At 45.2% G+C, this 26,040-nt stretch overlaps 2 protein-coding genes across 4 annotated transcripts in view; one reads left to right on the forward strand and one right to left on the reverse strand.

Annotated features, from left to right (window-relative positions):
* BTK (Bruton tyrosine kinase) lies at positions 1 to 22,723 on the reverse strand. 2 transcript variants are annotated; one of them, XM_020804645.3, is made up of 19 exons: positions 22,534 to 22,723; positions 16,362 to 16,550; positions 16,080 to 16,181; positions 15,140 to 15,208; positions 14,334 to 14,415; positions 13,624 to 13,752; positions 12,987 to 13,051; positions 12,584 to 12,765; positions 11,513 to 11,575; positions 10,405 to 10,459; positions 9,182 to 9,264; positions 8,110 to 8,237; positions 6,666 to 6,740; positions 6,159 to 6,330; positions 5,710 to 5,926; positions 4,403 to 4,467; positions 3,172 to 3,290; positions 818 to 975; positions 1 to 558 (listed from the first exon to the last, which is right to left on the reverse strand). In XM_020804645.3, exons 2-19 carry the CDS (start codon positions 16,500 to 16,502, stop codon positions 487 to 489), a joined length of 1,977 nt encoding a protein of 658 aa, XP_020660304.2. In that variant the 5' UTR covers positions 16,503 to 16,550; positions 22,534 to 22,723; the 3' UTR covers positions 1 to 486. The 2 variants fall into 2 exon arrangements, with proteins under 2 accessions (XP_020660304.2, XP_020660305.2); XM_020804646.3 differs by lacking the exon at positions 13,624 to 13,752 and having other exon boundaries at positions 22,534 to 22,669.
* Positions 5,826 to 26,040, forward strand: part of RPL36A (ribosomal protein L36a) — a 24,118-nt gene continuing 3,903 nt past the window's right edge. The window contains exons 1-2 of one of the 2 annotated variants that reach the window (XM_078380743.1): positions 5,826 to 5,953; positions 25,702 to 25,855. In XM_078380743.1, the coding sequence (XP_078236869.1) occupies positions 25,853 to 25,855 (3 nt within the window). In that variant the 5' untranslated portion in view covers positions 5,826 to 5,953; positions 25,702 to 25,852. Of the gene's footprint in view, positions 5,954 to 25,662; positions 25,856 to 26,040 lie in introns of those variants that run through there. The other variant, XM_020804650.3, reaches the window with a different exon arrangement.

Here is a 26,040-nt window from a genome sequence, read left to right on the forward strand (position 1 = left end):
TAGGCGCTGACTCGTGCTTTTAATAAAAGTTTCCTTGAGTGACCAAACCAAGCTGGAACCCGTGGAATTTTTGCCAGGAGGGGGGGGGCAGCAGCTCACACAATGAGAAGTATCCCCTTCTGGTGAGACATCTTTCGTTTTCATATTATTTCTTGTCACTCTTATTCCATCGCCGCACATCGAGTTTCTGAACGACTTTATCCTTGAGAACTTGTTTAAGTCACTCTGGAGAGTGAGCGAGAAAGAAATCCTTGCCTCGAAAGGGATCTTTGCCATTTTAAAGAGGAACTGGTCTTCTTCAGATACAAGCCAGTTATTATGGAACCAAAGATAAAGAATCCTCTTTTTTTGTGTGTATGGATCCAATTACTCCTGTTCTAATGGGTTCCTTGGAGATTCTGCCCTCCTGTGACCTTTCAGAACTTCCCGAGCAAACATTCAAAGATGGCAAAAACAAACAATAAATGGGCAGTCGATGGTGGCGATTCAGGGGTCTTCATTTGCTAAATCCATGATGTGTCCCAGAAGAGTCTGGAAGGTGGGCCGTTCCTCTGCTTTCTAGAGCCAAAGAATACAAGAGAGGAGAAAATTTATCTGGATGAGCCTTTTTTAAAAAGAGAACATATTGGTTAAGAATTTAAATACAAGACCTCTTCTCAACAGGATGGGCCAACCAAAAGAGGAAAATGTCAGATACTTATTCTATACTGAACTGGAGTAAAACAGATGCTGTATCCCTACATTAGCCATTGACCATGAATGCCATTCAGTCTTTCAGGGAAAGGACTGCGGCTCAGGGACAGGAAGGGTGGCTTACCTCATGCCAGCAACTGTACATGATAGCGTAGACTCTCTCGGAGGCGAGCTGGGGACGATAGAGACGCAGCCCTTTGGTCACGTGTTCGGTCGTCTCGCTATTGGTAAACCTCTCGTAGGGCATCTTTCCCAAACTGTAGACCTCCCACATCAGAACACCTGACGTGCAGAAAGACATCACAATGAAAGATGGAAACATGGGTAGCCCCAAAAGGGCATTCAACGCTTTCTTCCGAGATGCCTCTGTGCCACGGGAAAGTTGGGCAGGAGCTTCTGTGGGCTGCGTGTGTTACTTATGAAGGTGGCAGTGACGCTATTCTTTTCCATGGTGGCCTCGTGCCGATGGGTGCTTTCTGTACCTGGGAAATGAAGGGCTGCCACCAAGGTGTAGCCCTGCAATTTGTGAGCACAGCATAACTGTAGGACTGCCATAACAAAGCAATCAAAGGCATACAGGTACCATATTTTTCTGTGTATAAGACGCCCCCATGTAGTTTTCTAACCCAAAAGTAAGGAATCTAAGTGGGACTTAGCAAGTGTAGGGGAAAAGGGATGAAAGCACTGCAGGACTGCTTTGATCCCTGCTTTCCCCTCCACTTGTTTTTGTTCTCTCCTCAGCTTACTTCCATGTATAAGACGACCCTCAATTTTTATTCTAAAGATTTTATACAAAAGTATAGTCTCATACACAGAAAATTACGGTACGTATCCACCACAAAATGATTTTTAGAGATCCCTCTGTAAATGCAAAATATACAAACCACAACCAGGGCTTATATCCATTTTTTTACACTAGCAAGGCTTTGCAGATGCTCCTTGCAAATGAAGAATGTGATTACACGGGGAAATAGATCACAATTTAGAAACACTTGTGCGATCTATTTCCTAGCAATCACAAAAGTACAATAGGGAAATTCACTCCAGCCTGATTCCAATCCCCTGGCAGACAGAAGGTTCACTTTGAGGGGGATTGCTCCTGTGAAAATGACCCTTTCCAGTGTGATCCAGGCCATGCTTTTGCAGCGCTTTGATTGCACCCTGGGTCGGCAAAATAGAACTAATCCAGCTATCCTTGTAATTATTGTATCCTTGTGGACTTGTGATACAAGCCTGCTCTTTCCTGCACTTCCACTCCAGTTGTGTGTTCTCAAACCCTGGAGCACTGGTTGAGATAATTCCCTTTCCTTCATGATCTGATTAAGATGCTTATCTGATCGGCTGCTTGATTTACGTTTATAACAAGATGAGGCAGCAGGGCACAAGCGTGTGTTAAAATATGAACAAACACCCTTTAGACCAAGCGGTCCTCCAGATAGCATTGGTCTGTGACTCCTAGTATTCCTCACCACTGGTTATACTGGTTAGCGGTGCAGCAAGTTGTGATCTAACAACATGTGCAGAACCACAAGTTGGCTTTGTCTGCTCTAGGCATTTTTCTCGGTTTCAAGATCTAAATCTCGGTTTTCTGTGGAAAGGCAGGAGGCCAGGCAGAACCAACAGGGGAAGGAGAAGAAATGAAGACAGGATTCGCCACTTTGCCCATGGCCCTGTTGGGTCACATAGCTAGAAAAGAAATGGAGGGGTGAATTTTTCCAAGATTACTCTGGCCGAGTGGTGTCCTCCCTGTTACAAAGGGAAGGGACATTCTTATGCCAGCTGTAGGATGACATAATATGGGGAGGCTTCTTGGAGGATTGGAACAACTTGAGGGCCAAAGCATGCTCTTGGAATGCCCCACTTGGGGGCCCTACCTGTCCTACTGCTAGTGCTTGTCTTCTGCAGAGGCCATAGACACATCCCTGCGTGAATACACCAAGCCTGCCTATGGAGCCTTTTCTTAGGGCTCGAGGCCAGTGGGAGATCCCTTTAACAGATCCCAGATCCATGCAATGAGCAGCACTGAAGAGGCAGATATGAGATGGAAGGAGGGATTCTTCCAAGAACAGAACAAAAGCAACGCCCACCATCGGCAAGCAAGCATAGTTCACTGGCTATTCTGGGAGCAGCTCATCTGAATCCTTCCCATCTCTGCTCTCTACCGGTTTGCTCCCCTTCTCTTTGGTCCCACACATCGTACCAGCAGCACTATGAGGGCCATGTAATTCTGATAGAATAACTTTGACATGTCTCTCACACACACACACACACACACACACACACACACACACACACACACACACACACACACACACACACACACACACACACACACACACACACACACACACACACACACACACACACACACACACACACACACACACACACACACACACACACACACACACACACACACACACACACACACACACACACACATGGGTTTTCCATCGGCTCCGTATCCTTTTAGCTCACCAAAAGCCCAGACGTCTGATTTGCTGCTGAACTTGCTGTAGAGAAGAACCTCTGGAGGAGACCACCGGACTGGGAACTTGGACCCCATGGAGCTGATGTAGTCATCGTCCAAGACATACCTAGAGACAGATGGTTGTGGTGCCAGTTTTATGTTTTGTGGCATCTTGAGAAACCAATGGAACGTTTACTGAGGCATGCACTTTTCCAGCATAAACCCCTCTTCCCATATCTGACAAAGAGCATTCTTTGGGACCAACAGCATTCCTGGCATAACAAATATATTAGTCTTTTGGGTGGAACAAAACGCTTTGTTGATCTGCTGCAATGGACTGACACAGTTTCCACCCACCTCTATTGCAGAAGCTGTCCACGGAATTGTTCCCCCAAGCTGAACAAGAAGAATCTTGTGCCTTCCAGAAGTTCATCACATGTCCCGACAATCACAATCAGTGAAGAAGTGACTTTCACACATGGCTACATTTTTTTGTGATGCTGGTCAAAATGGCTAGAACAATTTGTGGGCCTTCCTCCTCCAAATGCAGTTTTATGTAATGAATTAAACAGTTTGCCTTCATAGGATTTAAGTTTCAATGGAATCAAGAATTCGAAGAGTGGGTGGGTGGCATTGAAATGACAAACGGCCTGCCATTTCCAGACCCTTTCAGCTCATATCATCAAGGGGGAAAGGCCTGATGGATCTGTACAGTTTTTAATGCCCTCCACACACACTACCGAAGAAATAATGGCATTATTGATGATTCCAATCCTCCATCTTGCTGGAGAAGGCTACTGGACTTTGGATCCATCAACTCCAGCCTTCCTCCACCATGCTGTGTTTGGCTGAAAACATATCTGACAAAATGAGTGCTAGTAGCAGAGCTTCTAACTGGAGGCTGTGCTGTGGATATGTTGCGCCTGCTCAGCAGAGCTCAAAACCTGTGGAAGAGGATTTTTATACCACCTGCCAGTAGGCCTGATGATCAGAATTTGTCTAATTAGGGCAAAGCCTTCAACCGACAGTTTTTAAAAGGAGCACAAAATAGCAGAAGGGTGAGTGAAATGACAGAAAGGAGTGCAAACAAAGTAGTAAATAAGAAAGTCAAGGATGGAGTTCAGGAAGGAAAAGCAAGCAGAGGGAAATTTTGAAAAGCAAATGAGAAAAAGGAAAATCAAAGCAACGCAGTCCCCTCCAAACACAGAGGCAAAAAAAAAAAAAAAAAAAAGAACTGACCTGGAGAGTCCAAAATCAGAGACTTTGATGACGCCTTGCTCGTTCACTAAACAGTTGCGAGCAGCCTGCAGTAGAGAGATAAAAAGAGGGGGGTCTCAAAGGAACAGCATTATAGCCTAAAAACCATAGACTCACCTTTGCCTTTTGATATCAGTGTGACTATGCAGCCAGTGACATGCAAATTCATTCACATTCATTCATGGCAAAGTCACACTGGGGATGTTCAGGTCTCTTTGCATTAAATGGCCACAGAGATACAGAGGAGGAAACCCTTGTTTGGAGCTTGGTTGCAGCCCTATTGTAGTTCTGCAGGTGCCACCTTTACAAAGGAACTATTTAATAAGCTGTAAACAAGGGTTTCCTCCTCATTTCCTCCTCTCTTTATCTGATACCAAGCTGTAAAAAAGAAAAAACATAGGCTTTGCTAGCCATTCCTATGTGTTTGTAGGTACACGAGCTTTTCTGCATGAGTTGAAGAGATTGCACTGCCTGAACCAATGTGAACAGAATTTTTAGCAAAAGTAATAGACTCTCCGGGAGAGGCAAAAAATACAGACATTACCATCTTGTACCCCCAAATTAAACCACAGGTAATGGATATTAAGCAGAAGCAAGGGGGCAATGCCAGTCAACTTTCCATCTCATGCAGCAGTTACTGAAAAAGTTCTGATTAGCACTGAGGGATTATCCAAAGCAAGAGAAAACTAGCAAGGTTAATAGCATCCTAAATAGCAGTACCAGATGTTGTAGCCTAGGGTCCAAATCTTTCACCCTTACAACAGCAGGGCAAGCTTTCTGGGACACTGTCTTGACTATTATCCTTTCTTACAGAACAACAAACACACAAAGGGGCAGCATGGCAGAGATGGGAGATCAGCCTTCCTCAAGCAAGTTCCTCCAGATGTTCTGCATTACAACTCCCAACATCCTTGACTATTACCACAGCCGGATGGGGCCAACGGGAGCCACAGTTCAACACACTTGGAGGGCATAAGATCGGGAAAAGCAAACACGAAATATAAACAGTAGTATTTGCTCTGCCTTATAGGAACCCTTATTTTCTGTAAAATGGTGGCGGTAAGATTCTACCCCCATTTGGCATTCTAAAAGCCTTGACTGGAGTTTGTGTTTGTAAGTGGAAGAAGCCCTGTTTTTTTTTCAAGTGTAGAATCAGCCTATCATTCTATGCACATTTACTTGGGTGTAAGATAAGCTCATCCCCCCACCCGTTTGAAGTGGCACAGCCCAGACAGAGGCCGACTTGCATCCATGCGCAAACTAAGCTAGAGGCAAACAGCCGTCCCTACCAGGTCCCTGTGCAGGAACTGCTTAGATTCCAGGTACTCCATGGCTTCACAGACGTCCTTACACATCTCCAGGAGCTCCGTGGCCTGGAAGGAGCTCCGATTGTCCCGCAAGTAGTTCAAGAGGCAACCTTTAGACAGGTACTCGGTGACAATCAAGATAGGCCTCTCTTTGGTGCAGACTCCAAACAGCTGTACCAGCTTCTCATGGGAGAGGTTCCTGAAGAGCAGCCCAATGAGAAACAGGGTGAGTTTCTTTTTTTTCCGCATTAACCCTTGTGCCAAGATGCCTCTTGTAAGGCTTACGTACTGACCATGCAAGCCAAACTACATGGGCAAATTGGGTGCTTTGAGTTGCAAGACAACTCCGAGAGCTGAATTAGGCTCTCGGACTGAAAGGGACGCCCCACGTCCGGGACCTCATGAGAAAAGGCCCATTCGCTGTCACTTACATCATGACTTTGGCTTCGTCAATGAAGGCGTCCTCCGACATGCAGCCTTCCTTGATCATTTTGACGGCCACGTCGTGCTGGCCCCTCCACTTCCCGTGCTTGACCACTCCAAACTGGCCCACCCCGAGCTCCTTCAGGAAGGTCAGGTCCTTTGGGTCGATCTCCCAGGCGCCTAGAAGCAGCACAAAGCACCAGCCAGATGTAAACCACGGTGCAGAGCAAGGAAAGGGTCATTGGGGGGGGGGAGAAGGGGCTGAGGGAACCATCCACCCTTGAACTTGTGCTTCCCTACAGGGACTGAGAACCTCCAGCACTGAGCAATCCACGGCGTTCTTGGAAATTAAAATACTCAGCTTCCCAAATCCTCCTGCTTCTGCCACTGTGAAATTTGGATCATGTTTCTTAAACCTAATTTCTATGGCAGGAGGAAAAAAAAAACAGGAGAGTAGCAAGGGCATAGGTATACCACACAGAGCCACCCCAAATTTAAGGACACGTAGCTGTTACCATATCCAAGTCCTGCTGTAGAAGGCACTGTTTTTTGTTGCGACGACACCGGGTACTTTAATCTGGATATAAGCCCTGGAAAGTTTTTAAATAATTTAAATTATGGGGAATGAATTCGTAATAATGCATTAACTATGACAAAAAAAGAGCATATAAACTGTATTCATCTAATGCAGAAATATATACATTAAACACAGAACATACGGCCAAAGTCAGTTTGTTCATGTACACAAATGTGTTTGGGCTGAAAACATCAAAATTCAACATAATATAACCAATCCTGCCTGCTGGCCAGGTCTTCAGAGCATGAAAGCTCCATGCCTAATATTTATCTGTTTTTTAAATATACTGTATGTCTCAATCACTTTTCAAAACTGATATCCCCAAGCCAGCTGGTGACGACTTATCAAGATAAAATTTTGCAGCAGATCTTTTCATTTAAATATAAGTCTATTTTTTAAATCATTTAAAAAACAAACGAACCACCGGCAGTCATTGGCGGAATCAGCCATCTCTCTAAATGGAATATTCAACAGAAAACTCACTGGTATGTGCTTGTGATGAGTCCACCTATCTGCCCAACCACTGCTCTGCCAACTTTATTGAACTTAAGAACAGACCAGTTAGTACTGGGCAATCCATACTAGTGTAACTAGTCCTCCTTGAGGCAAGCTGTTTAGGACTTTAAAGGCCAACATTGCCTGGAAATGCACTGGCAATCTTACTATCTAAGCCTCCCTTTTATGCTCATCTGCACAGACATGAGAGGCTGGAAATCCACTCTTTAATAAACAGGAAAGATGAAGCCAGAACCAGATGTTAGAACTAGCCCTTGAGTAGCAATGAAGGCAACATTAATATTGCAGAGAGGTAGCCAAGGCAGTCTTGTCACGTTTGGGGAAATAGTAAAAGGAACCCGAAGCTTAAACTCTGCCAACCAATCCCCAAACGAAGAAAGCTCATTTGGATACTCCAGTTCTGTTGGCTAGTGATCAGACCATGCACTTTTCTTCATGCCTCCTTGGAGAACTTCAGCGTGTATCCACACCCTCCCGGTGCAGGTCCGTATGCCTGAAGGTTCTGAGTTCAAGTTTTCTCACATCTCACACAAAAAGACAGCTTGTCTTCGAGTGATCCTTTAAGTTTGGCCAAAGGAAAGGCTCCATTTCCCCTGGACTGCTCGGTGGACGATTCCATGCAAGGACTTGGACTGCCAGTTTTGGAACACCTCACACAAGTAATGTTAGTGTCATTTAATTTATTTTAGGAATGGAGCAATTTTTCTCTCCTGTGCAACTCAACGCGATGTACTGAGCATCCCGCAAGCAAATTCTCAACCAGGTGCTCCTCCAATCCAGCCCCTGTTTCGTTTCTTCCACTCTAACTGCATTTTTCTAATGAAAGTCCGTCATTCTCTTTCACCCTAAACATATATCATCCTCACCTGCTGAGTTGTGCTGATGGTAATGGATGAGCTCTGGGATGGTGTTGAAGTCATGCTTCTCTGCCAGGAAATACTGGTTCTGGGGTGTGGAGCAAACCACGTAATGGCGGATCATCCCTTGGGGGTCCCTGTGAAAGTAATCCTGCATCAATTATACAAAGGAATGGGGCAGGCCTAGACCGGAGCTTGGAGAATTTACTTGGAAACTAACATTCCCACAGTCTCCCAAGCCACCTTGGCCAGCTCTGATCCCTGGAAGTTAAAAACTGCTATTATCTCTATAACTGGGACTGCTGGTGATAAAAACAGTCATTCCAGATAAGGCTATTGACGGGCATCAACCATCACCTCAGAAAATCTGGGGATAGTAACCTGAGGCTATGAGGTATAAGATGGCTGGATAGCTTAGTGAGTTCGGTCTCTGGCTACATAGTCAGAGGTTGGGAGTTTGATTCCCCCCCCCTCCACTGGGCCTCCAGGGAGAGGAGCCAGCCTGTGTAGCCCTGGGCCAGCTGCACAGCCCCAGGGCACCTGCAGAAGAAGAGGATGATCATCTACTTCTGAGTATTCTCTACCTGGAAAACCCTGAAAAGGGTCTCCATAAGTCAGAACTAACTTGACGCCACATTATTATTATTATTATTATTATTATTATTATTATTATTATTATTATTATTATTATTATTAGTAGTAGTAGTAGTAGTAGTAGTAGTAGTAGTAGTAGTAGTAGTAGTAGTAGTAGTAGCAGTAGTAGCAGTAGCAGTAGCAGTAGCAGTAGCAGTAGCAGTAGCAGTAGTAGTAATAGTAATAGTAGTAATAGTTGTAGTTGTTGTAGTTGTAGTTGTAGTAGTTGTTGTTGTTGATAAGCAGGTTGTAAGAAGAGCTATCCAAACAAAACAAAACTCAACAAATCAGCCATTTCGCACTTTTAAGACCGGAAGAAGGAAGATATCCTCTGAGGTCTATCAATCATCATCATGCTATTGGTTCTGCAGGTGACACTTCTGAGAATGAGCTTAGTGGAGGATGAAGGGATACCCCCTCAGTTTCTGCATCAGCAGGCCATACTCACGCAGAGGACTTGGCAAACACAGAGACGGTGTATTTTCCCCTCTTGCTGATGGAATCCCGGACAATGAACCCACCGTCTTTGCCCTGAAATTTTGGAAACAGAGGACAACGCTAACATGTGAAATAAAGTTACTGGGGGGGGGGGCAAAGGGGGTACAGAGCAGTCTTTGGATATACCGTAACCCCTGTGGCTATAAAGACATGAAACCAGGATGAAACGCAGCATACCTAGTGCTGACTCAACCGAAAAAGCTCTGATCATGTCCCTACCTCTGAAGAAGCCATGGCCAGCACACGGGACCGGCGCGGTCATGAGGTGAACTGGGGCAACTGCCCTAAGCAACAGATTTTGGAGAGTCATGAATTTTGGGCAGCGTAATATTGTTAGTTATTTATGAAAACAGTGGCTGAAATCCAGGAGTTGGTTGCAACTAGAGTAGGCCCATTGATTCAAAAGAAATCCCATAGGTGTCGACTCACCAAATCCCCCCTGATTCAATGGGCCTACTCTAGTTGCAACTCGCTATTGGGTTTCAGCTAATATCTAGAAACAACGGCGTGTACCATAAGTAGAGTAAGCCATTAGAAGCCTCTGCACGTGTATTTTCTCATTCCCTCTGTCCATGAGTTGGATGCTCAGTTCATCATCTGGAGCAGCTTTCCATGGAGTGTAGACAGTGTTGGGAGTTTTATTTGCCACTTCACAAGCTGTCCATGGTTAGAGTAACTGGGTGGGATTTTTCTGGTCTGGGGTGACTGTCTATCTGTCCAGTACTAACCAAGCATTCCTTCCAGCCTTTGAATTCCAAGAGAGCCCTGTCTCTCTGTTGAATGCTATCCCCCCCTCTCTTTATATTGGCAGCAGTTGTTTGTTTGCTGTTGATCTGTTCATTTTGTTGCCAATATATATATGCAGTAAAGAAAGCAGCATGCACCAGCCTGGAATTTCAAGCAGCTACAAGTAACGAAATTGTATTCTTTTCTTGTATTCTTTAAGCGCCCATTAATGAGAAAGAGGTGGGCTCTCTAAGGAACTTTGTATCTATTCTCCTCTGTGGATCTCTTTACTTCTAGTGCATAGCAAAAAATATTTTAACTAGAAATTCAAAACTCTGCAACAGGCAGGACGGGGTGGAAAGATTAGGAGGAATTTGAGAGAGGGCCCCTTTTCAAAAATGACTTCACTATGGAAGGAAGGATGGGTGTTTTTATTTGAAAACTCACCTCTTTCTTCAGAAGCTCCTCTGCGTGCCTTCTGGTTATATTTTTCAAGTACCATCTGAAACGCAACATATTGGGGATAAATTCTAAGGCGGGAGAGCACGTAGGAGGGTGAACTACATAGGGGGAATAAAAGGTTGCTATATAAACAGTTCAGACGAAACCCACTTTTTCCCCTGTGAGTTAAGAAAGAACTGTTAATTATCTTGGCAGATAAATATTACATTCTGTTCTTAACTTTGCTCTTTTTTCTTAATTGTTTTAATTGCCACTGGCAATGGTGCGGCTAAAAAATATTGTAAATAAATAAATAAATAAATAAATAAATAAATAAATAAATAAATAAATAAATAAATAAATAAATAAATAAATAAATAAATAAATAAATAAATAAATAAATAAATAAATAAATTTGGGGCAGCCAAACTGATTTGAAAGTGTATTGGAATCAGGTGGATTGACAGCCTCCCGCAGTCCTTATGCCACCGTTACCATCCAAGCCGAAACATTTCTTGGGAGTTTTTACAACCTTGCAGGGACGTGGTGATGCTGTGGGCTAAACCGCAGAAGCCTCTGTGCTGCAGGGTCAGAAGACCAAGCAGTCGTAAGATCGAATCCACGCAACGGAGTGAGCACCTGTTGCTTGTCCCAGCTCCCGCCAACCTAGCGGTTCAAAAGCTTGTATATGTGAGTAGATAAATAGGGACCACCTCGGTGGGAAGGTAACGGTGTTCCGTGTCTAAGTCGCACTGGCCATGTGACCACGGAAGGTTGTCTTCGGACAAAACGCTGGCTCTGTGGCTTGGAAACGGGGATGAGCACCACCCCCTAGAGTCGAACACGACTGGACAAAAATTGTCAAGGGGAACCTTTACCTTTACAACCTTGCATGCTGCACTCATTAAACCACTCCCAATTCCTGTGAACCAATCCACTCCCCATCTAGATTTCTGCTCCAGATGGCAAGTGAGGAGATGACTCATGGCTGAGGAGAGGGTCATTTTGGAGACTAGAATTCCCAGAATGCGCTTCATCTATGAGGAACTGACCCTGTTTTCTACTTAGTTGTTAATGTCTGCCTAGAGGTCACTGAAGTATCAAGGGTACTCACTCAAAGATCTCAAGAGAATCACTTGTTTCAGTAACATAATTGCTGGGAATATAGCCTTGTTTCCTGTAGCGAGAAAGAAAAGGGAAGAAACTCAATAAACCACGCTTCTGAGAAGGAAGAGGCTGTAATTCAGTGTGACAGCATCAAGAGCTTGGAAACAGTGGCTTTTCAGCCAGCCTTGGAAAATTTCCAGGCATTGTATGCGAAACTTCTCTTGGCTTTCTTGCTCACATCTCCCCTCTCTAACTTCCTGGAATAAGTGCTTCTTCTGACCAATCCTCTGTAGTCTTTAATCTTCTCCTCTTACCGCACCAGTCAGAATGGTCATAAAAGTATGTTTTGGATGTGGGGGGGGGTTTGGGTATTTTTAAGCAGAGATTGGAATGGTTAAAAGGGTGGGCTTAGAAGTTTTGCTTTTTAAATGAACGTCTTCTGCGTTTTGTGGCTTTCAGATTTCTAGTAAAATTCATACACATATGAAGAAAGAGACAGGTCTTGGTGATGGGGCATGTAGTTTACTGCAGACTGCTACAACGCGTTGCATCTGGGTCTTTATGTTAAAATAATAAAGACCCTGGGATGTGGGATAAAAGCGCTCCCTCTAGATGCCCCCTCAACCTCCAGACACCCATGGCTGTTTTAGATCAGTGGGTGCTCCTTTCTCCTGCATCGTCCACAGCACTATATAGAGGGTCCAAACGAAACCGTCCGCCGTTGGTAAGCACCACCTCTTCTGTCTTTTCCTTCGCACAAGAAATTCGGTTTAATTCGGGGCAACCGCTTCTGGGTGCCTTGAAAGGGCTTCCACCGCTAAGACTGTGATCAGACAGTGAGAAAGGATCGCATTGGATTGGACCAGGAAGATGTCCCTTAAAATGACTCCACCTGGGAATCACTCCAGTCTTAACCCCACCAAAAAAGAGCAGCCTTGCTACTAGACCAAACAAGGTCTAGCTTGGGCTAACCGACCAACTAGCTAGCTAGCTAAGTGAGCGAACGAACGAACGAACGAACGAACGGCATGATTTGCTCCACTTTCCTATGGCTCACTCTCTGCCCTGGCCCACTTACCCATCTTGGTTCTGAGCTCTCCACCAGGACTCGTTACTCTCCTCCAGCACCAGGTACTCTTCACCTTTCTGGAGCTGCAGGTCTTGTTCCTTCATCGGCTGGTAGTCATACAACGCCACAACCTTCTTTGTCTTCGAGGAGAGGCTCTCCGTTGGCATCGGGGGCAACTGCTTCTTCATCATCTTGGAGAAGGTTTGAGACGAAGTGGAAAAAGCAAAGAGGCATTTCAAGGGGCTTCTCTCAGGCCTTTTCCTCCACCTCCTCCCCAAATCCTTGGCAAGGACCGCCAACGCCCAACGCTCGGAAAAGTTCTCATTTTGGACGGCAGCTTCCCCAAAACACGTAACCCAAAAAAAAAAGGGAATTTTTCCAAGCTCTCCCAATGCCTGGTGTTGTTCACTACCTCGGTCTCCTCTGGCGTCGGAGGTAGAGGTTTGTCAGGCTTTTGAGAACGGCCACTTCTGAAACCTTCAAAAAGAAAGAAACCAGAAATTCAAGGTACATAACGAAGTGGCGTGACTACTCGTTAGTGCAAGCAACACGGTCTCCCACCCCGTTGGCCAGGAGGAGGGAAGGGTGCAAGCAGGAGGAGAAGGTAAGTGGCCCACCAAAAACAAAAGGGGAAAAAAGGAATAGAGATGGGAGATGTTGCTGTTAATTCTTCTGAGTATTAGATTCACATCTCAAACTTGGTGCCCCCCATCGAGCCACCCTAGTTACAGCTCTGGGTGCATGAGCTAGAGCTGTTACAAAGGTCTTTCTCCCCTTCTTTTTTTGCATCAGCCCACCATCATGAATTCCTACGATGGGGAAAGACCAAAGCTTGCAAAAGTGACATTCTGGGCTAAAAAACCCAGGAATCTCCCAGGTACCAAGAAGGAAATGCATGCAGATTCTGGGAGTTGAAGTTCAACCATGATAAAGAAATGTTTGGGGAAGGAGGACCACCCAATACATGTCCCATTTAAAAAAACGGAGGAAAACAGAAACCGAAGTCCAAGGAAGTTAAGAGAAAGAGAAGCTGGAAGTGGTGAGCTTACTTCTATTCTTGCCTCCCAGGATTTGACATCCCATGGCCATCTTAGCCGTCTGGCAGCAACAGAGGTACTGCCCGTCGGTCCAGAAGCAGGGGTGGTACTTCTGCACCACGTTGCTGTTATAGCGGATCACTGCAGCGGGAGGGAAAGGAGGGCTGTGTTTTGTGCGGCACCCGCTCTATTAAGAGCACGCCTAACCCATTCCTCCCCACCCCACAAGGCCATGATCCTCCATCCCCTACTGCTTTCTAGAGCGGTCGTCTTCTAGAAAGACCATTTTGAAAAGACTTCAAGGAATTGTATACAGTTTCATGAAATCAGACTGAACAAAGAAGAAACAGCTCTTCCCCTTCAGCTCATCCGCTGGCCTCAGCTTAGAAAGGAAAGAATCCTATGAAGAGATGAAAAATATTACCCTTTTTAAAAAATAACAGTTCTTAAAATCCCCCAGGTGGCATGATCAGTAGCCTGCCATGTGCATGCAATCTTAGAACTACACGCCGGAATGGACCCTATGAGGCTTTCTTCTGAGATACAGGATTACCCTGGCATTCTTTAAGATAGCCCACCAAATGACAGGGTGCCTCTCTTATCTTTCTGTCTGTCCATTTTTGCTTGTTTCCAACACTCCTATTGAATCAAATCAACAAGAAGAAAATGGAGTACCTGCCAGCATATTTCTTTCACCTATGCAGACTCGCAGAACAGCTTACCACTTTTTAGCTGCTGGATCCATCGGCTTCGTAACTCCTCTGTGGGAGAGAAGACGTAAAGGGGTCCTTCATCATATACCACCTAGGAGAAAGAGGGGGAAAGGCATACAAGAATAGGGAATGCATAGAATATGCATAGAACATGGCATCTTTTTCCCGTGCTAGAAGGGGCTTGTCCTCCAAAGAGGCTGGATAAGGTAAGGGTGGTTGTTCTACGGGAATTAGAACCACCAGCCAGTCCAGAGGTGGTGAAGTTTTGGCATGCCAGAGATTTTGGACTTCAGCTCCCAGAACTCCCAGTGTGTATTACCAGTGATAAAGAACTATGGGAGTTGTAGTCTAAAATAACTGGCATGACAGCTTCACTATTCTTGATCAAGTCCAAGCCACAGCTTGGAAAATGACTTTTAAGAAGCAGTTTGTTTCCATTATAGTTCGTGACGACTGCAGCAGTGAGTTGCTGTCATCGCTTCAATTTTTAAAACCTATATTTCCTGTTTCACAAATGTAACTAAAATGGTTGCTTTTTAGCTGTTGTTTTTTAAAAATCTGAATGCTAAAAGCTGTTGAGAGAAGGTCAAAATCCTGTTGCTTCGTGTAGTCAATCCAACTAAAGTAGGCCCATTGAATCAGTGGGGATTCGGTGAGTCAATTCCTGTGTAATCGGTTCAAATTGCTTACTTAAAGTAAGTGACGGTTAGAGAAAGTCCATTTGAATCAATGAAACCTATGGAAGATGGACTTGCCAACCCCCACTGGTCCATTATGATCCATCTGTCTGGGATAAGATGATGGCAATAGCATACCTGGAAAGGGTAGGGAAACCGCTCAATAATGGAGATTTGTTCCGGCTCATTTAAATCCTCTCCTTTTCTCTGTAGGTGGAAAAGATGGGCAATTCATTCAGCAAGTAATTAATGCAATAGATTACAGACAGCACAACATTCGAGGCACAAAATGTTCTCTGTAGAAAAGTTCTGTGTGACTCTCAAAACTCATTTACAGCTTGTTATGACTATTCTGCCTTTCCTTCTGTGAGCTCAAGGCCAATTAAGTGACCCTCTTCCCCATATTATTCCCTCAACAACCTCATGAGGTAGGTCAGGCTTCCTCAGAGACACCCACGGAGTTTAACTGTTCTGTGGGTATTAGAAGGATTAGAAACGAGCACCCACAAGGCCCAGAACTAACAACAGTGCCATACTGCCTCTCCCACATGCGAAATACTCATTATTTAAGGCAATGGTTCCCAACCTTGGGTCCCCAGATGTTCTACAACGCCCAGAAATCCTGGCCAGCACAGCTAGTGGTAAAGGCTTCTTGGAGTTTTAGTTTAAGAACATCTGGAGACTCAAGGTTGGGAAGCACTGTTTTAAGGTATTGTTCCATTGAGGCTGAGCCAAGAATTCTTCACAAGTAGTTGGGACTGAGGAGAAATCATTGTACTCTGGACAGGGCAACCACCTTGTCCAACAGCAGCCGTAGGCCAAGGTTTCTACACTGCAGGATGGGCCAAGTAGGATCTTCGTCATGTTGCTGGACGAAAACTCCCAGCATTCCTCACACTAGGGCAAGAGCTGCAGTCTAACAGCATCTGGAAGACGACAAACTGCTCCCTCTTCATCCTTTTCTAATGCTACAATGCAATGCCGTCCAAAAATGGGACACAAAAGCTTAGCAGCAAATATTCAGTGGCAGATGAGCGGAAGTCTAGTCAAAGGAAATGAAGATGCATAAATGTCTTACCACCAAGATCTGCCGTTCGGGGGGAGGGTTCTTCTCTGGAATCACAGCCTCCACACAAATAATCTTCTCAGTATCCACTGACCCTTTCTTACTTCCTCGGCGCTGCAAAGTGGAAACAAGAATGCTCTAAACCAGTCTTCCCCCTCTAAATCTAGTATCGCTCCAGGTGTGTTCGACTACAAGTCCCTTCCTTTAACCTAACCAGCTGCTCTTGAGTTATGGTCAACAGATACCAGGTCCTTTCAATATGAACCTGTTAGCTTTCTCTTCCATGGGACTCACCCCGCGTTCAAAGTCATACTCATAATATGAGAGTTTGCTGTCAGTCAGCACGAAGAGGCGCTTCTTGAAGTTCAGAGGAGACGTCTTTTTCTTCTGCTGGGAGCGCTTCAGAAATATGCTCTCCAAGATAACATTCGACATGGCTTTCTCCTCCTCCTCCAATTTTTTAATGTACTTGGTGGATTGCCGCTGCCAACAAAAGAACAATCTGGATTGCAAACACACTTACGAGGGACTAAACCCCACATAACTGTGGGGATTACTTCTGAATAAACATGCCTAGACAATAGGCCCAGCATATAGAACAGGTACTATCTCAAAGGCTGAAAAAAAATCTGTTTGTCACAGCATATGATTTTCCTTACCCGCTTATTTTGCATTTAGCGTGCTCTGTCCTGTGATTGGTCATTGGCAGGTAAACATGGGTTTAATTTCCAAACCTCATATCTGAAGCATGTTATCTCTGCTGAAATCTCATTATGACAGGGCAGGTTAATTAACTGTTAGTAAATACACATTCCTCCTAATCTCTAGTTTGACCCTTGGAAATTATCCTTGGCTTGATATCCCTCCCTCCCTCTCTCCCTTCCTTTCTTCTGAGACCAAAGATTTCTTCGGATGCTAAATTCTGCTGAGCAGTGCTAAAATTTTACACCCATGGACGCATGAGAATACCGGCTGTCTTGTATCATTTATTTTTGTCCTTGAAATGAGACACGGTCTCTGTGGGTTTGAGCTTCCCCTTCATGTTGATGGGGACAAGGCAATCCAAGCAGATTGATTCCGTCGTCTGCTTCAGAATGTACATGTTCCCAGTGTCCGAAGAAGCATGTGTGCAAAGCCAGGTATATACATACAACCAGGACTCAAGGCTAAGCGGCGTTCCATTTTTGCCACACTGATATAGACAGTAATACACAAAGAATTCAGAATCCTGGGTTTAATAATTTAAAAAAGTGAGCATTTCGCGTCTAAGATGACACTGATTCAAGAAGTGGGGTGGTTTGACTTCCTTCCTCATTCTTCCTCCTTCTCTGTAACTAACAAATGCTGAATAAGCGAATGCAGGCATATCAACTTGTCTTATGCTATATCTCAGACCATCTAGACCAGTGGTTCTTAACGTGGGCAATAATGCCCCCCAGGGGCGATTTCATTTTTCAGGGGGGCGGTAGAACGAAAAGGGGCGGTGTGGGGGTGGTGGAACAGAAGGGGGCGGTAGGGGGGGGGCGCTGGAGCAAGCCAAACCTGCATTGTGGTTTGTTTTTAAGCCCTTTTAATATTTCTTTTTGCATCTTAAAATTCACTTGTAACTAAATCATTAAATGTTACTGTTTTTTTGGGCATTTCATTTTCTTGCAATTGAATTTTATTTTCAGGGGTCATTGGATTTAAGTGTCTTGATTAAATAAATAAATAAATAAATAAATAAATAAATAAATAAATAAATAAATAAATAAATAAATAAATAAATAAATAAATAAATTTATTTATTTATTTATTTATTTATTTATTTATTTATTTATTTATTTATTTATTTAATCAAGACACTTAAATCCAATGACCCCTGAAAATTAATAATAATTAATTATTAATAAAAATTAATTAATAATAAGATATTGCCGTGGGGAGGGGGGCGATGATAACTTCCTCAATGGCTCAAGGGGGCGTTTCTTTCAAAAAGGTTAAGAACCACTGACTAGACTAGCGCTGTTGATGTCAAGGATAGGCCACTTGAGGGATGGGGTGGGACGCCATGCTTTCTCCCTGCTGTCGCCAAAAACAGACGGGTTGCAGAAGAAGGCCCAGAGCGTTCTCCACCGTGTTGGCGTTCTGAATTCCTAGCCGCTGCCAGGTATACTTGAGGGGGGGGGCTGAGGAGCTTGTGTTATGACAAAAGGATCTGAAGGGAGACACACGGCCCACAGGAAGGCTACATCGGGTACACCCTGGCCCTACTCTGACTCCAGCTTTGCCCGGCCCCCTCCAGCCACGGCGTTTTCTGTCTTTCTTTACCCCTGTCGGAAGCGGAGACGGGGATCTCTTGTGTGCAAAGCAGCTGATCTTCCACTCCCCTGTGATTGTCCCACAAAAAAGACATTGCGTGGAGTAAATGTGGGGTAGGATTCGAAGGAGGCAGAGCAACTGCACCTCCCTCCATATTTTCCACACAAAAAGTATTATTTATATATATATATATCACCTTGTTCTGTCCTTTGAGTATTAAACCTATGACTGGATGCTCTTAGAACAGGACAGCGGTGGAACTGACGATCTCAGGAGGTGGCGAGCACCAAGAGAACATGGGACCACCCTCTGCCTGATCGGCTTGGATTTGGATTCCCGCCACACTGAGCAGGGGGTTGGGCTGGATGGCCTCAGAGACCCCTTCCCACTTAGCGATTCCTCCTCTTTCAACATGTTGGCCGGGTGTGGCCTCCCAGCGTTGCCTCCTAGTGCCAATTCAGCCAAGTGACCACAAAGGGATTTGGCTAGAGAGGGCAGAGAAGTGGCCTGTCCCTTTTGGCTTTCAGACCTCTCCTTCCTCCTACCCATCAGACTGATGCTCTTAAAGAGTCTGTCCTGTTTCACCAAGGAGGAGACAGGAGCGTGTTCCTCTCCTGAGGGCTTTCTAGGGCAGTGGTCCCCAACCTTGGGCCTCCATATGCTTTTGGACTTCAACTCCCATAAATCCTGGCCAGCTGAGGTGGTGGTAAAGGCTTCTGGAAGTTGTAGTCCAAGAACATCTGGAGGCCCAAGGTTGGGTGCTCTAGGGCACTCGCTTATCTCGATAGGATCAGAGTTTAGGCTTTTCTGTCTGGAATGTAACTTTCCGAATAAAGCCAAGTCATCTCTTTTTAACTGTTCCTCCTTCTTTGGGGTGGGTCTTTTGTGGGACCAGACCTCCCAAAGGGCTGTTGCAACACGACTTTGGTACAGAAAGAGAAACCCTTGACACCTGATGTGCTGTATAACTTTTAGAGAAGAAAATGTAGACATCGAAAGCTTCCTCCCGGAAGCAGGAGGAGATACTAGGAGACAAGGAGGAAGATGTGTTTTCTTTCATTCTTCCTTTCCTTTCCTATAACTACATGCAACCTGGAGTGACCCTATTTAGCCGGATCGAGCCCGTTTCAATTTGGCTGTCTAGCCAAGCCCTAAGAGCCGGTGTGAGGAAGGATCTGCTCCCTCCTTTCTTCATACAGACCAATCCAGCCGTCTGCCTTTTAAAAAACCCCTCCTTGGGGTGGAGTGCTGGCTATAGGACCTGCCAATGGCAGCGTTCCTACAACACCACGGCCATAAATCTAGGCTTTCCTGGGTCAATGCGACTGGCACAGTCTGGGTCGGAAACACCAAGAGCCGGGAGCAAAGGGTCAAAGATAGCCAGGAACAGACATTTGAGGTTAAAAATGTCCTTGGATTCCAACATCCAGAACCCATTCAGCACCGCTCATGGTCCGGAGGCCAGAGCGTCAAGACGTTGTAAACCAGGAGTTTTCTCACATGGGCTTATAATTAGAGTTCAATTGAATGTTATGACTTGAACTGTTGTAGACTTAAATGCTTCTTCAAGGTTTTAAGTGCCATGTTTTGTTTTACTTGGGTCCAATTATTCCCTCGCTTCACTTGTTGTTGCTTTTGGTAGTGTTTTGTGATGACTGTAAATAAAACATCCTGTCCACGAGGTAGCCATCGGAGCAGGTAAAAGCAACAACAGGAGTGGAAATAGGCCAAGAACATCTGTGGTCCCTACTCTTATAATTATATCTCATTTGATCCGGGCTTACAGTGGGCCACTCTTGTCAGCTGGCTTATAGGGAGTCTTTGGCTGCTTCCCCTTCTCTTTTCCAGAGAGACATTGCTAAAAAAAGGAGCTCATCCACCACCATTTCACGCCAGTGAAGCAGAGCCAAAGTCATCAAAAGAGGATACTAGTAGCAGGATTGTTTGTCTTATCTAGAGTTTTGATAACATTCTTCAGTTCTTCTTAGCTGGAAGGAAATGTGATGCTTAGAGATAAGATGAGGCCTTATCAGCAAGAGAAACTGACTAGATAGAGTCTTTATTAAAATTAGCTCATGAACAAACATCCTCAGAATCTGGAAAAGAAGGACTTTTTAAGGTCCCAACACTGTTCCAAAAGCAACATGTGAGCTTTCTAGTTACACAGGACTCTTCCTCGGGCTGTTCAAGAAGAATCAACTGTGGATTTTGGAGCTTTTTCTCATGAACAAATACAGTCATCTTTGCTTTTCTTTGCTTGTCAAACTCTACATCAGTGATCCTCAACCTTGGGCCTCTAGATATTCTTGGACTACAGCTCCCAGAAGCCTTCACCACCACCTCTGCTGGCCAGGATTTCTGGGAGTTGAAGTCCAAGAACATCTGGAGGCCCAAGATTGGGGACCACTGCTCTACATGAAGCCTTACAACATGTCAGAAAGTCATGGAGAACTTTTTGAGTTCTCCAGATCACACCTTTCAGCGGATGTAGAACAGCTTGGTACTGAATTTAGGAATTTGAGGTATGGTTCTTTCGCAGTACTTCTGATCTATCCTGAGAGGCAGCAAAGTGTTGTGGCTCAGAGAACAGAGACGTGGATCAGGTGAAATCTTGGATCTGAATCCCACTCCTGCTATGAGTTCACTAGGAGGCCTTTGGCAAGCAAGCCGCTCAGCCTCACGTTAATCACAAAGGCGGTAATAACACCAACTTATGCTTACAGAACTGCAAGTATTCAATAATGCATGTGAAACACTTTAAAAAACTGAAAGGCCATTATTTCAGCTAGCTTGGAAATTGAATATTCGACGCCTGTGTCCTCCTCTATGAGCCGGCTCGAAATTGGCCCTCTCCAGTGGAGATGCTCAAGGGAAAGGTAGTCAGCATCGAGGGAAGTCTAGCTGGCTTCGTCCTTTCTGAGCTTCCGACAGGTAGCCAAAGCTCTGTTATCTTGTCCGGCCTTTAAAATTATTCTAAACTCGTTTTTAAAGAACGTTCTTGTTTTCGTATTGTGATTTTACTGTCGATTGCTTCGTAAGTCTTGGTGGGGGAGGAAAAAAATCTATGAATACTTTGAAAGAAAGTAGAAATAAACAAATATTGAAAATAAAACAATTATAATCAGTAATCATCTTACTGACGTGCCTGCGTATTTTTTGGCATTCCTTTAAGCCATTTGTAGAAAAAAAGGGTTAAGTAGAGTCCGGTGATGTAATCTTTTGCTTTTAAACGCTAAGAAGAAAGGAAGGAAGACAAAAAGGAAAGAAAGGAAGAATATCCAGTGAAAGATTTCGACCAGGTGGGCAAAAATGTTCTGTTCAATCCAGATGGAGTTGGATTACAACTCCCAGCATTCTTTACCACCGGCCGTGCTGCTGAAGGCTGATGGGAACTGTAGTCCAATACGATTTGGAGGGCCACCTTTTGCCACCTTGCCTTATGACGATGATGGGCACTCCAACTCTGACACCTTCATTCTCTTGATTTTCAACATTCAGAGTCCCGGTGCGTATGGGGCCAAAAAGGCATCCTGGTGCAGGAGGGGAGATATTGGGAGGATCCGCAAGGTCGACTCAGTGGCCATGGAAAGCCATCTGGGAAAACTGAATTGACAGAGAAGGCCCTGCCCTGCCTGGAGCATCACGCTGCAACATTTTGTCGGTGTGCTTACTTGGGTCACTTTCAGTCTGGCCTCTGTGCCCAAAATAGAGGATATTTCTCAAATAAACATCCAGAATTAGGTACCAGCAGCCACCGCAAGCTGCAGGCGTCTGGGTCCGAAGGCCACATGCCTGAAAACGCTGCAGTGCTCCGAAACATGCCTTATTTTTTTTTTACCACAAATCCCAGAATCCCCCAGTTACCTTGTCTTTAAAGTAACATTTCCAAATGCTGGGACCAGCAGAGAAATGATCTGTTCGGTCTAAAAAAGGCACAGCACAACGCTAAGCTAGGATGATACTGATATAACTGGGAGGAAAGTGGTTCTGCAGAGAGGGGTTGCTCCATTCCCGAAGGGGACCTCGGGCAGTTTTGGCTTGCACTGCTCCCCCCCACCCACACACACACCCCAAAATACTTGCTTTTCCCTCCTCCTCCATCTGTAAAACCGTCTTGTTTATTTCTGGGCTAGCCACCCAAAGCCGAAAGGAAAGCAAGACTCACAGGTTCTCTCTCCTTCCTCTTTTCCCACGCACGGCCGGCCACTCCAGTTGGCTTCTGGTCCCCGAGGGTCTTGGGAGGCTCGACCCAGGCTGGAATCACGGGCGCATCCGCGGATGGGTGAGTGGGCGATAAAGGAATGGCTCGTGATCGGAAAAGTGGCCACGGCAGCTGCCTTGCAGGGCAGGCAGAGTGAACTGCACGGCAGGTTGTCAACCGGAGCTTAACCCCACCCTTTCAGTTCCCCTTTTCGTAGTTTCTGACCAAACTGTCTTTAGTTTCCTTTCAGCTGTGATGCCACCTTTCTGGCTGCGGGGAGGGGGGCACAGGGCATTGCCTGGTGAAAGCCAGGAGAACAGGGCAGGGAAGCAGCAGAATTGGGGTGCACAGGTCATTGCGGGGAGGGGTGTGTGTGTGTGGATCAGAGCAACCAAAGAGTAGACCAGTGGAAGGAAATGCAAGCTTGAAGCCAGCGTTGCCGGCTTCTTGAGACCCTTTTTGGCTGACGTGTGAGAGTTTCACAGAATTCATCCTCCAGACAGGTCAGCCAGCTGAAGCATCCAGTGAAGCTGAAAAGCACATTACAGAAAAGGACACTGACAGCACAGAAAGGGGCTAAGGAAACAGGGACAGCAGCTGCTAGGAGAAGTCAGAAGAAGCTGGAGAAGGAGGAGGCCCAGGACAGACCTCCCCATGAGGAAGGAACCAGGCTTGGGAGGGGCACCCTTGGAAACGGGGCTTAGCCCCCGTTTTGCTTTTGGACACTGTTTAGAGTGCGCTGTGAATCAGTGCATAGACAGATTGCATGTCCTTCCCCGTGTCTTGGCTTTTAAGGACAACCGATCTCCAGACCGCTGAGGTGATCTGCCTGTTTGAAAGCAGGGTCGTTCCATGAATTATTCTTGAGAAAAACACACGCTTGGATTGAGGCAAATAGAACCAAAATGAGGAGGGTTGAGGAGAAACGGCAGGTTTGGGAAAGTTATTGTTTGGGGCCACAGTTTCCAGAATATCCTGACCCGGGTGGCCAGCGGCCACAGTGGCTGCAGCCGGCTGAGAAGAGTCGTCCAAAGGGGAACTCATCCGTGCTCAGGGTCCAAGGCAGGCCTTCCCAGTGCGAGCCTCAAATTCTTCGGTAATCTGCAAAATAAAAGTTCCAAGAATTGCACTCAAAGGCTTCCCCTTTCTGAGCGACATGCTGTGTGAAAGGTGATGATACCGCAACATGTGTTTTGTTTGAGAAAAACAGAAAGATGGGATGGAGAGAGAAAAAAATGTTGGGCTTTTTTTATATATTTGAAGGGGGTTTTGCTTTTTGTCTTGGTCTGCTTGGTTCTTCCCTTTCTCTTCCTTCAAATTACATTTATTTGAACACACAGCCTTAAAGCCATAGGAAGCAACATGTACACTGATGTTTGCTTTGACAAAAGCCAGCCAGCAAACTATATAATGGTTGGTAAACAAACAGCTTGATTCAGAAGATATTTATATAATTGGCAATCTGTACTGGTAATAAACAAAGGGAGTCAAATGTGAGACAGTAAAAGACATAAATATACAAAGAGAGGTAAAACAAGGATGTATACTCTTGCCACTGCCCTTCAGTTTGCACTCTGAGAACATATTTAGAAAGGCACTTGCTGACCGGAATGATGCCATCATTGTCAATGGAAATGTTATCAAGACCATCTGATATGTAGATTACACAGTAGTACTACCTGACAGAGATGGCCTGCAAGGTTACTCAGTAAAGTAATGAAGTGGGCCAGTGGTCCCCAACCTTGAGCCTCCAGATGTTCTTGGACTACAACTCCCAGAAGCCTTCACCACCTCTGCTGGCCAGGATTTCTGGGAGTTGAAGTCCAAGAACATCTGGAGGTCCAAGGTTGGGGACCACTGAAGTAGGCAATGAACGTAGACTAAAAATGAGTGTTAAAGAAAAATTCATACTGTAGTAATTACTGAAAAGGAAGCAACCCAGAAAAATAGTTAAAGATCCAAAAGCAAAGTGTGGGGTGTATGCTGACAAATTTAAGTATCTTAAAATTTGGTGGAAAGCACAATGAGACCATAGCCAGGCAATGGAAATCTAAATAGAGATGATCTGGAGCAGCTTCCTTAAGAAGAATATGCAACAACAACTTAAAATTGTCTTTGCAAAAATGCATGCACAATGCCGTGTGTCCTCGGTTCTGCTAAACATAGAATTTAACACGATTGATTACTGTATATAAAAAAGATTTGAAATGTAGATTTTTTTTATGTTGGATACTAAGCATTTTTTTGGACTGAGAATGTGACCATACGGAGACAAATGAATAAAGATCAAGAAACGATGACATGCAGTAAGGTAAAATTAAGAAAAGTATATATGGTTACAGCTGATCTTTCACGGCAAAGTAAAAGGGGAGAAAAAATGAAGGAAGCAGAAGGATGTATTAAACTAAGATGCTGGATTGGTTTGAGTAGGACTTATACAACATGGTACAAAATCATTTTTAAAGGTGCTGTATCCAAAGTTAATACTGTATATAACCATGATGATGCTCAACCTCAGATAAAGAGGAAAAAAGAATAAATGAAGTCTTGCTCCAGCTACTATTAATGGTGCAGTGGATTCATGACTTGCAGAGTCAAACACCTGGCTAGCAGGAACAATAGGATCCAACCACCCCCTCTCCCTGTTTCTTTTAAGCTTAAGTGCAATCCTCTCCCCTACCTGAGAGAGAAATGGATTTTCACAAGAACTATTGTTGCAAGCTACTATCCATGCTGTAAAGCAAGATATTTGGGTGCAATTTGCTCTTGGGTGGCAGTTAAGAGCCATTACTTTTACAAAAGACCCGCTCTTCCTTGGTTGAGCTGGACTGATCCAGCTGTCCGCATTTTTAACGTTGGCTAAGGGGGACTGTGATGCCCGGCAGGCGCATTTCCAAATATTCCGCTATCCCATGGGTTGCCAATCTTAAGAATAATGTGAAAGGGGTCTATTGGGAGATGAGGACTGTTGCATTCGGAAAACCATCCTCATTTAACTCGAGCAACAATACATTGCTCTGTCCAAACAGAAATGAAGTCACCCGACGTTTTCTCCCTCATTCCGGTATTTAAAAAATAAAGCATCTGACGCCTTCAGCGCCTACAATTCCGCCCGCTTCCTCGCCTTTCCAGCAGGGGGCAGACACGAACCACATCCACGGAACGGGACGGCGACCACGAATTCGACCTTCTAGGCGGCCACCTTCCCTTTCTCTTCTGCTCTTTGATTATTCAACTTCCGTTTTCCGGGAAAAGGTCTTTTTGGCGTCGCCGAAGCGGCAAGATGGTGAGTTTTGGGGATCCGGTGCCATCCGTTGCGGGGCTGGGCGGTGGGAGCCCGGGTTGGCCGCCGGCCGGAGCAGCGGGGCCTTGGCGACGCGGTTGTGGGCCTTTGGGGAGGGGGAAGAAGGGAGGCTGGCAGGGCCGGAGCGATACGAACAAAAGCGGGTCGGGCAGGCGCCTTTCCCTCTT

The sequence above is a fragment of the Pogona vitticeps genome, chromosome 11, assembly GCF_051106095.1.
Source record: "Pogona vitticeps strain Pit_001003342236 chromosome 11, PviZW2.1, whole genome shotgun sequence".
In the NCBI taxonomy this organism is placed as follows: Eukaryota; Metazoa; Chordata; class Lepidosauria; order Squamata; family Agamidae; genus Pogona; species Pogona vitticeps.

Excerpts from the sequence above, each read along its gene's own strand:
- BTK (XM_020804645.3), bottom strand. The coding sequence starts at position 16,502 with ATGTCGAATGTTATCTTGGAGAGCATATTTCTGAAGCGCTCCCAGCAG. Across the intron at positions 13,753-14,333 it reads GATCCAGCAGCTAAAAAGTG|TGATCCGCTATAACAGCAAC; the intron begins GTAAGCTGTTCT and ends CTCCCGCTGCAG. Across the intron at positions 4,468-5,709 it reads AGTTCCTGCACAGGGACCTG|GCTGCTCGCAACTGTTTAGT; the intron begins GTAGGGACGGCT and ends TCTCTACTGCAG.